This window comes from Salmo salar, chromosome ssa24 (assembly GCF_905237065.1).
Source record: "Salmo salar chromosome ssa24, Ssal_v3.1, whole genome shotgun sequence".
Taxonomy (NCBI): domain Eukaryota; kingdom Metazoa; phylum Chordata; class Actinopteri; order Salmoniformes; family Salmonidae; genus Salmo; species Salmo salar.
This window is the reverse complement of record NC_059465.1, coordinates 40,746,620-40,757,472: the sequence shown is the minus strand read 5'-3', so window position 1 is coordinate 40,757,472 and position 10,853 is coordinate 40,746,620. Positions and strand designations below refer to the sequence as shown.

Sequence of the window (10,853 nt, the reverse complement as noted above, 5' to 3'; positions counted from 1 at the left end):
CCTTGAACCTTTCGACCTTTTGCCACATTTCAGGCTTCAAACATAAAGATATAAAACTGTAATTTTTTGTGAAGAATCAACAACAAGTGGGACACAATTATGAAGTGGAACGAAATTATTTGGATATTTCAAACTTTTTTAACAAATATAAAACAGAAGAATTGGCCGTGCAAAATTATTCAGCCCCTTTACTTTCAGTGCAGCAAACTCTATCCAGAAGTTCAGTGAGGATCTCTGAATGATCCAATGTTGACCTAAATGACTAATGATGATGAATAGAATCCACCTGTGTGTAATCAAGTCTCCGTATAAATGCACCTGCTCTGTGATAGTCTCAGAGGTCCGTTTAAAGCGCAGAGAGCATCATGAAGAACAAGGAACACACCAGGCAGGTCCGAGATACTGTTGTGGAGAAGTTTAAAGCCGGATTTGGATACAAAAAGATTTCCCAAGCTTTAAACATCCCAAGGAGCACTGTGCAAGCGATAATATTGAAATGGAAGGAGTATCAGACCACTGCAAATCTACGAAGACCCGGCCGTCCCTCTAAACTTTCAGCTCATACAAGGAGAAGACTGATCAGAGATGCAGCCAAGAGGCCCATGATCACTCTGGATGAACTGCAGAGATCTACAGCTGAGGTGGGAGACTCTGTCCATAGGACAACAATCAGTCGTATACTGCACAAATCTGGCCTTTATGGAAGAGTGGCAAGAAGAAAGCCATTTCTTAAAGATATCCATAAAAAGTGTTGTTTAAAGTTTGCCACTAGCGACCTGGGAGACACACCAAACATGTGGAAGAAGGTGCTCTGGTCAGATGAAACCAAAATCGACCTTTTTGGCAACAATGCAAAACGTTATGTTTGGCGTAAAAGCAACACAGCTCATCACCCTGAACACACCATCCCCACTGTCAAACATGGTGGTGGCAGCATCATGGTTTGGGCCTGCTTTTCTTCAGCAGGGGCAGGGAAGATGGTTAAAATTGATGGGAAGATGGATGGAGCCAAATACAGGACCATTCTGGAAGAAAACCTGATGGAGTCTGCAAAAGACCTGAGACTGGGACGGAGATTTGTCTTCCAACAAGACAATGATCCAAAACATAAAGCAAAATCTACAATGGAATGGTTCACAAATAAACATATCCAGGTGTTAGAATGGCCAAGTCAAAGTCCAGACCTGAATCCAATCGAGAATCTGTGGAAAGAACTGAAAACTGCTGTTCACAAACGCTCTCCATCCAACCTCACTGAGCTCGAGCTGTTTTGCAAGGAGGATGGGCAAAAATTTCAGTCTCTCGATGTGCAAAACTGATAGAGACATACCCCAAGCGACTTACAGCTGTAATCGCAGCAAAAGGTGGCGCTACAAAGTATTAACTTAAGGGGGCTGAATAATTTTGCACGCCCAATTTTTCAGTTTTTTATTTGTTAGAAAAGTTTGAAATATCCAATAAATTTCGTTCCACTTCATGATTGTGTCCCACTTGTTGATTCTTCACAAAAAATTACAGTTTTATGTCTTTATGTTTGAAGCCTGAAATGTGGCAAAAGGTCTAAAAGTTCAAGGGGGCCGAATACTTTCGCAAGGCACTGTATTAGTGCTTTCTAAGAAAATTGAAATTTGACAATAAATGAAATTCTTGAATTCCCACCAAAATCCCTGAACTCAATTTATTATTTGTCCGTGCCAGTTAAATGTTTTATGTAATTCAGTCAATATCTGATGGATTATAACAATTCTAAATGTTTGGAGTATCTTCATCCATTGTCCAACTAGAATTGTTTTAAAAACCTTTTAACAATTTCGATGACCGTCGCTAAGGTAAGCCGTCTCGTCTCGTCTGTCCATGCGTCCATGTCAAGCTAAGGTAAGCCATCTCCACTGTCTGTCTTTCTGTCTGTCTGTCAGGCAAGCCGATCCATCTCCACTGTCTGTCTGTCTGTCTGTCTGTCTGTCTGTCTGTCTGTCTGTCTGTCTGTCTGTCTGTCTGTCTGTCTGTCTGTCTGTCTGTCTGTCTGTCTGTTAAACCAATCCACCTCCACTGTCTGTCTGTCTGTCTGTCTGTCTGTCTGTCTGTCTGTCTGTCTGTCTGTCTGTCTGTCTGTCTGTCTGTCTGTCTGTTAAACCAATCCACCTCCACTGTCTGTCTGTCTGTCTGTCTGTCTGTCTGTCTGTCTGTCTGTCTGTCTGTCTGTCTGTCTGTCTGTCTGTCTGTCTGTCTGTCTGTCTGTCTGTCTGTCTGTCTGTCTTGTTGTATTTGTTTCTTTCTGTGTCCTTGTTATCACTATATTTTTGAAGAGATGAACACCAGGGGAGCACCTTTGAAGTTCAAGCAGTTCACTTTTGTTTTGAGACCCAAAAAGTGCTTTAAAGATATACATAATCACATTAGTAGGACCCTATTCTCATAGTTCACTAACTCTAAAAGGAGACTCAGTGCAAACCATCAATATTCAACTACAATTAACCTTTGGTTTATTTTCAAGAAGAGTGCACACGGAATAGGGCATACAATGTCATATGGTTTGAATGCTTTGAACCCAAGATCGTTCAAGATGGTAGGAATTCATGAGAGCTCAATGGTAGAAAACAATATCTATCTATCTGGGTATTATTGGATATGGTGGATAGAAGGACGTGCCTAGACGCGCATGTGGTTTTGAAAAGTAAAAACAAAAAGATAGTTGCTCCTCAAGTTTTGGAACAATGTCGCGACGCCTCGTCAATGAGCACAAACAAGTTCATGGAGTTCAACGTCATTAGGCTCTTCTCTTTGCCTGACTGCGTCAGTCTGGCTCGCTGGCGTTTGTCTCAAGGCCATTCAGTAATCAAAGGAGAGTTGTTTTTTTTTGTGTGTTTTTTTTTTAGCTTGAACAGACGAGGAATACTCTTCCCCACCCTGATGTTTTCTTTTAGCTACACAGAAAAAGAGCAGCTGTACCCAGAGTTGATTGGAACATCATTCAGAGGGACCAGAGCAACCGCTGAGGTGAATTGGAGACCAAATCTGTCACTTGGGCACGTGCATCAACCCAAAGCTTCTATGCTAGACTAGCATGCTGAAACTCCAACGTGACATCCACGGGATGCCAGCTAAAACAAATGGTAGTTATGCCATCCAACCACAAACAGATCCTTGGATAAAGTGGGCAAACAGAGAAAATTGTGACACTCTTTCACAGAGTAGCAGGTAAGTAAGTAAGAATGAAGTTGTACAAATTAGATGTAATTGGTTTTGGCCAACTGTCTATCAGACACTGTTTATTGTCACTCTGTGGATGTTCTCACAAAAGGTTAACTCTAGCCACCACTTGTTTGCAGCCATTTTGTGAGTACTGGTGACCCATGGTGGTGAAATAGGACAGTTCCTCCGCCAGCCGCTCGATGTGACCGTGGTCAGGGTAAAACCCCTCCTGTGTCATTTCCTCCAGCAAACACTCCATCACATGGCTTTTTTCAAGAAGCGTCAGGGACACAATATCCAGCCCCATCTCTGCCCACAGAGGGTGATGCTCTGCCAGGGTACGCCGCAGAAGAGCTCCGGCTGACTTCGCAGTGCAGGAGACATTCTGCAGTATGTGTCTGGTGATCTCCTCCTGCCCCAGACTACTGAGGAGGACATAGATGACGTTCAGATGCTCGTTGGTCTGATTGGGCTGAAGCAGGCCTTGCAGCACGTCCAGCAAAGGAGCCGTCATCAACTCCACCTCGTCTAGCACAAAAACAGGGATCTTCTCCTGAGCCTCGGCATGCTCCACTACCTCCTCCACCCAGAGGGACAACTCTCGGGCGCACTGGTCCACATCACCCTGTACGGGGCAGTGGTGTAGGGTGAAGTACTGCACCACCAGGTCTTCTCCCAGCACCGAGCGGAAATGGCGGACCAGCAGGCGGCCCAGGTGGCTCTTGCCCACGCCGCTGGGTCCATGCAGGGCCAAGGCCAGGGGCTGGGAGTGAGCGTAGGTGGACAGGTAGCCCTGGAGGTGCTCCATCAGCTCCTCTATTGCCCCTTGCTGGCCAAACACTTCCCTGCGCAGCGTCTTGTCCAGGCCTTCCAGGTCATACGGTGTCACATGGTCATCCAGGTTCTCGATGGCATTGTAAACCTGCAAGAGGACAGGAAGGGAAGTCATTTTTGTAAGTGTTATTGACTGGAATAACATTCCATTCTGTTTATTCTGTTCAGTACCATTAGTAGGAGGACAGTTGAGCAGTGGAACACATTTTACAAATCGCATAACTGGAAAACAACTCCACTGTATCCACAATGAACCTGAAGCATAATTGCCATTTTCAAAGCCCTTCAGCTGTTTTGAGTATAATTCAATACCATTAGTGGTAAAAACAAGCTATGTATCCTATTGCTATGATGGCAACCGTGGGATATACAGTACTAGGCAAATCATGTGGCTGTGCCTGTACATTAACCCTAGGGGATAATGATATCTGTAGTTGGGTAACTAGGGACAGAGTTAGAGTGGAAAAAAGGAGTGGAAATGTTCTAAGCACAGTAAAAAGACAAGTTTAGAGGTGACCTGAAGGCATACGATGATACCGAAGAGGACAAAGAAAGGTTTGGCCCGGCTCCGGTCCTTGTCACTGGGGACGACCTTGCAACAGTTGTTAGGGAAGAGCACACGAGACCCCTTCCTCCTCCTCCTCCTGTGGGTGGGCTGCTTGACATTGGAGGTGAAGATCTCTGGGGCGGTGGGTGGGCCGGGGCCCATGGAAGGCCTACCTGGGGCGGTGGGTAAGCTGGGGTCGGGGCCCGTGGAGGGTCTACCTGAGGCGAAGAGCCCAGTGGCTGAGTCTAGCCGACGTCTCTTCAGAGCCTGGTACTTAGTCCTGATGCGGATCATGGCTTTCAGCTCAGGGGATATCAGCGACGGCCTTGGGTGGATAGGCTTGGCCTTCTGCTCCTCTGTCTTGGCCTCCTCTGAGAAGCTCCCTGTGTTGTCCTCCTTATCTCCCATCTGTCCAACAACAAGACAGAGATGCATAGGACAGAGGGACAGGAGTGCGGACACAGCATGGTGTGGTATTTGTATTTATTAAGGAAACCCCATTAGTTCCTGCCAAGGCAGCAACTACTCTTCCTGGGGGTCCAGTAAGCTGCTATGTTCACACAAAGGACAATCAACATGTAAGAAGCAACGTTTGTCTGAAGGTGAATATGTTTCACACTCTGTGCTAGTTCATAGTGTCTGCTCAATGACAGATAAACTTTGCACTTGTGGCTATTATGTCTCATTCAGTGCACTATTTTAAACTTAAAATATACACCTATTTGATATTAGTTGTGTGTCTATGAATCCCTTTAACAAGTGAGGAGGCAGGATTTGCGTGACTCCTGAGGTTTGGAGGAGTAATTAGGTCATTAATCATTAAGATTTGGTTTTGGCACATGAGGGCGTCTGTGTATTTATACAGGATGGTTTGTGTGTCTACTCCTCAGGTAAGACAAGTGTTTACAGATTCTTAATCTCGCACACCACACTTTGACCCCACAACGACCCTACATTAAAGTCAAGTTCTTAATCGGTGAACTGCCTGTCACCTGGTGCAGACAATGTTGACACGGCTGAAAACAACCACCTCATGACCCCAAAATAACCCCAATACTTTATTGAAAACATACTGCCTTGCAATTGAAGTTTGGCCAGATGAACAAGTTACATTATCCCATTTAGAAAATGAGGCCATAAGCCTTTTGCATAGTGCTATTTATGGACTAATAACTTTGCATTGGACTAGGTTGCACAAAGAGGAAGTGAAATGTCTGGGAAATGTCCCAATGCTTTAATCTGGGTGGAATGTAAAGTTTGAAACATAAAATACATGAAGAATTGCATGTGTGGATGGATGGGTGGGATAATGTCTGCGTGTGTCTGTGTGCGCCCCAGAAAGGAATGCAAACTTTAGAGATTTAATGTTTTACACATGATACAGAACCGTCTAAGTATGCAAATATTATTCATCAAGTGGAGGAAGAGAGAGAGGGGAAAAAATAGTGTGATGTCGAAGAGACAGAAATAGAGATATAAATATTTCATTGTTAAACCTTAAGCTTTATGGGAGAGATATTTACCACAATGCAGAAAGGGATATTATCACAAAATAGGAGAAAGAGGGAACGCGATTGACAGAGTAAAAAAAAGAGAGTGAGAGATAGATTGCATGTATCAAGAGAGGAGGGAAGGATGAGAAGGGCTGTTGGTGTTCGTCTTACCGTGGTGACCGTGGTGTTCGTCTTACCGTGGTGACAACCGAAGAGGGCAAAAGTCTCGACCCACAGAGTGTGAATAAGGATGGCAAACACAAATGCGCTCGTCCGAAACGGTAACACACGCAGGGGCTGCACCTGTGTCCAGTGAGGCTCGCTCATTCTCCCACCCCTGCTCTCACTCCTCCCCCTCTTCTCGTTCTTCCCCTCCTCTCTCATCCAAGCCTCTTCTTTTCCAGTGACCAAACCATTGGTCACTGACAGTTTTAAATAAACAACATCCCATCATGCACTGCTCATTGCCTACATAATCATTTCCAAATGGATCATTATGAAAAGGGAAACTCTGTCTGTCTGTCTGTCTGTCTGTCTGTCTGTCTGTCTGTCTGTGTGTGTGTGTGTGTGTGTGTGTGTCTAAGAGATTGAGTAATGATTGTGTTTCTGTCTTGGGGATGGCTCCCTCCGAACACAGTCTCCAAGTCCACCATATGTCTCTGCTTCCGAGCCACGCCTCACAGTCATGTGATTCACTAAGATCAAATAATGACAAGTACTTTCACTCCCAACTAGTTCACTCCCACACAGGCCAGATTTGTATTGTTGGTTCCAGGCCTTTATGTGCTCTATACAATTAGCACAGAAACGAGGTTAGACAGGTGTAAACAACTACCATATTGTCTAAACCTATCCCCATCCTTTCTGATTAACTGCTTAGAGGGTATGGGCTTGAGGTTGAGGAGTCCGAGAGGGATGTCCTTGTACTGGGGATTTGTTTACTTGCCTGTACATGTCTCTCTCTGTGTGCGTGTGTATTCATTTTGGGGGGAGCATGCATATCTGTGGGCTAGGGAATGTTTGATGTTGTGTATCATACAATTCCATGCTATTCCCATCTACAGTTGAGTGTGACACACTTTGGTGGAACTGTGTGGTGAATCTAGCCAGGTCTAGCCAGGTTTAGCCAGGTCTAGCCAGGGGATACAGAATGCTTTCTCATCAGTCAGGTATGTTGACTTAACAACCAAATCAATCCTAACTGATCTGTGTTGGTTTGGATATCTGCCCTTTATCTTCATGTGAGATAATTCTCATTACAATTGTATCAGCTACGACCTTCATTTCCATGCAACAGCAGAGATAAACAAATGTAACAGAACAGTATTTTTCTTTTTCAATGTTGGTGTGTCCCTCCCTGTATGACTGACAGATAAATGTGAGTGGTAGTCTGTCTCCGTGCTATATATCATAGTGTAAGCATGTTGGGTGGGCGTGTGTGTATGCATCGGCCCCACCTTGGTAACGGAGCTGGCATTTAAACATGCTGTGTGTGTATCCATGGAGCTGGTAATGGCTAGTTATTAATGCTGATTGAAAACTGCACCACCTTTCACAAACACAATGGGTGACACAACAGCGACTCGTGTAGTTCCACTTTATACTAATACTTTAATAAATACATCAAACTAATCACACTGCTGCATGCTCACGTGACCACACACGCAGGCAGGCAGGCAGGCAGGCAGGCAGGCAGGCAGGCAGGCAGGCAGGCAGGCAGGCAGACAGACAGGCAGACAGACAGATAGACAAACACAGACAAGCGGACAGACAGGCGGACAGACAGACAGATACAAACAGGTGGACAGACAGACAGGTGGACAGACAGGTAGACAGATACAGACAGGTGGATAGACAGGCGGATAGACGGGTGAACAGACAGGTGGATAGACAGGTGGACAGACAGACCGATACAGACAAGTGGACAGACAGACAGACAGACAGACAGACAGACAGACAGACAGACAGACAGACAGACAGACAGACAGACAGACAGACGGACAGACGGACAGACAGGTGGATAGACAGGCGGATAGACGGGTGAACAGACAGGTGGATAGACAGACAGACAGACAGACAGACAGACAGACAGACAGACGGACGGACAGACAGGCGGACAGACAGGTGAACAGACAGACAGTGTCACTTTCTGTAATTCAATTTTGTAATAAACCCCTCAGTGAGCATGTGATATGTCTCTGTTTTTATGTGGCTTTGATTTTAATCCAATGTAAGCGTTAATATAGCTAACCAACTAAAGCAGGTGTTGACTGCCTGTCCCTTGTCCAGAGAGAGAGAGCGGTCTGGAGACCGTTTGTCTGCTCATTATCTTTACTTTCAGTGGTTTAGATTTCAAAACAGAGCCCCTTTTGTTTATTCAAGCTATGTTTTGATGCTCACCATTGTCCCCCTTAGTGTGGCAGCACTGAGTCCCGGCACACACACACACACACACACAGTAGGTGTACACACACACACATGTACACACACACACACAAACTGCGTGGGCGTGCTGATGAGTCTTGTTTGTGATTGGGGTTTAGAACGTTGGAGGAAGAGAATTATGCGGAGGTTTTGTGAGTGCAGTGACCTCTTTCGGGTACAGTGTTTTTGCCAGAGAAGACAGGACATGGAGCGACACTCAGTCCCCATCACCCACACCAAGAACCACTGTTTCAAGGCCCACTGTTTTGCTTTTTTTGTCATTTGTTGAAACCATACAAAGCCTCTTATTGAAGTGCAAAAGAGAAGATCCTCATTGGTACTTTCAAATCTCACATTTTTTGCCAAATTCCCATGGTGGACAGAATGTCAGAACGTAGGACAGCAGGACCATTCATTGTGGCTCAGCTCCCCACTCAAAGCACACCACACTACACAAACACCCACAACCCACCCCCTGCACACCCCCCCACACACACACATGCGAAGGGAGTACCCCGTGCACAACCCCGTCCCCAGGCACTCACACACAAAGGAAACCACTAGATTCCTCCCCCTCCTTCCCCGTCCTATCAGAAGCTGAAATGACGACACAACTGTACTGCTCACGACACAGAAATAAATTAATTAATTTACTTGATATTATTACAGGTTCAGGTTTCCTCACCCTGAAACTACCAGTCTGTGTCAGAATGACCTGGAATCCATGGTTCAGTTATCTTCAATCAGTCACTACAAACCACAGCTAACTTTGCTCATCAGTAGTTGAAAATCCCAACCTCCCTTTGTCGGGGGAATGTGTGATCTAAAAGTGCATGTGATTAGTGCATGTGATTAGTGCATGTAATGACAATGGTTTAAAAGGCAATATGTCATACACATTTTTTTTTACTGATCATGTCAAATAAATCAATGTACAAAAGCAAAGAGAATATCGTTGGGCCAGTAACGGTCGCTGGTTCGAATCCCTGAGATGACTAGGTGAAAGATATGTCAACGTGCCCTTGAGCAAAGTACTTAACCCTATTTGCTCCTGTAAGTCACTGTGGATAAGAACGTTTGCTAAATTACTAAAACGTTAATGTAAACGTACCACTGGCAGGAATACTGTGTGCAGGACTCTTTTTCCAATTTGCTCATTGTTAACATCTCTAAAACACGGATCTCATGGGAACATTATCTTGTGTTCATCGCACCTCTGCTGGCTACATTCTTGACTGGCATCCACCTAGAACTTGAACCGGAATCCCATGTATTACTCTGTTACTGCAGGTGCCGTGTAAAACATTGGGTATATGCTATGATGACTGCAGGTGCCGTGTAAAACATTGGGTATATGCTATGATGACTAAAGTGCCGTGTAAAACATTGGGTATATGCTATGATGACTAAACAGAGTAACTTGACTGGTCTCATTCATTTCAAAGGAACCAACGTTATTTTGTGGACATTTTTCTGGTTGTACCACATTTCAGAGGTCACTAGAGGAAGAAAGAGGAAGAAAGAATTGTCAGTGAAGAATATTAGAGGAAAAAGGAGAAACCGTCCACAGGTCTAATTATAGATTCTTAGGTTTGTGGTGCGTAGAGCAAAAAGTAATCTGTTATGAATAGAAAAAATAGCAAGGTCAGCACTCAGTATCTGCAGTGAAATAAATTAGGAACATCTAACGGTCAGATGGAATAAAAGGAGGAACATCTAACCATCAGATGGAATAAAAGCAGGAACATCTAACCGTCAGATGGAATAAGAGGAGGAACATCTAACGGTCTGATGGAATAAAAGGAGGAACATCTAACCATCAGATGGAATAAAAGGAGGAGCATTAACGGTCAGATGGAATAAAAGGAGGAACATTAACGGTCAGATGGAATAAAAGGAGGAACATTAACGGTCAGATGGAATAAAAGGAGGAACATCTAACTGTCAGATGGAATAAAGGAGGAACATTAACGGTCAGATGGAATAAAGGAGGAACATCTAACCATCAGATGGAATAAAAGGAGGAACATTAACGGTCAGATGGAATAAAAGTAGGAACATTAACGGTCAGATGGAATAAAGGAGGAACATTAACGGTCAGATGGAATAAGGGAGGAACATCTAACGGTCAGATGGAATAAAGGAGGAACATTAACGGTCAGATGGAATAAGGGAGGAACATCTAACCATCAGATGGAATAAAAGGAGGAACAGCTAACGGTCAGATGGAATAAAAGGAGGAACATCTGTCAGATGGAATAAAAGGAGGAACATCTGTCAGATGGAATATAGTTTCCTTTATTTCACTGCAAAGACAGTGCTGACTTTGCTCTTTTTCTATTCATTGAAGAATAGAAGGAAGT

At 44.4% G+C, this 10,853-nt stretch overlaps 1 protein-coding gene across 1 annotated transcript; it reads right to left on the bottom strand.

Annotated features, from left to right (window-relative positions):
- Window positions 1-2,227: 2,227 nt before the first annotated feature.
- tor4ab (torsin family 4, member Ab) lies at window positions 2,228-6,571 on the bottom strand. Its single transcript, XM_014172608.2, has 3 exons — window positions 6,238-6,571; window positions 4,544-4,981; window positions 2,228-4,114 (listed from the first exon to the last, which is right to left on the bottom strand). Exons 1-3 carry the CDS (start codon window positions 6,448-6,450, stop codon window positions 3,293-3,295), a joined length of 1,473 nt encoding a protein of 490 aa, XP_014028083.2. The 5' UTR covers window positions 6,451-6,571; the 3' UTR covers window positions 2,228-3,292.
- Window positions 6,572-10,853: the final 4,282 nt, after the last annotated feature.

Excerpts from the sequence above, each read along its gene's own strand:
- tor4ab (XM_014172608.2), bottom strand. The coding sequence starts at position 6,450 with ATGAGAGAGGAGGGGAAGAACGAGAAGAGGGGGAGGAGTGAGAGCAGG. Across the intron at positions 4,982-6,237 it reads CGAACACCACGGTCACCACG|ATGGGAGATAAGGAGGACAA; the intron begins GTAAGACGAACA and ends GTTGTTGGACAG. Across the intron at positions 4,115-4,543 it reads GTATCATCGTATGCCTTCAG|GTTTACAATGCCATCGAGAA; the intron begins GTCACCTCTAAA and ends GTCCTCTTGCAG.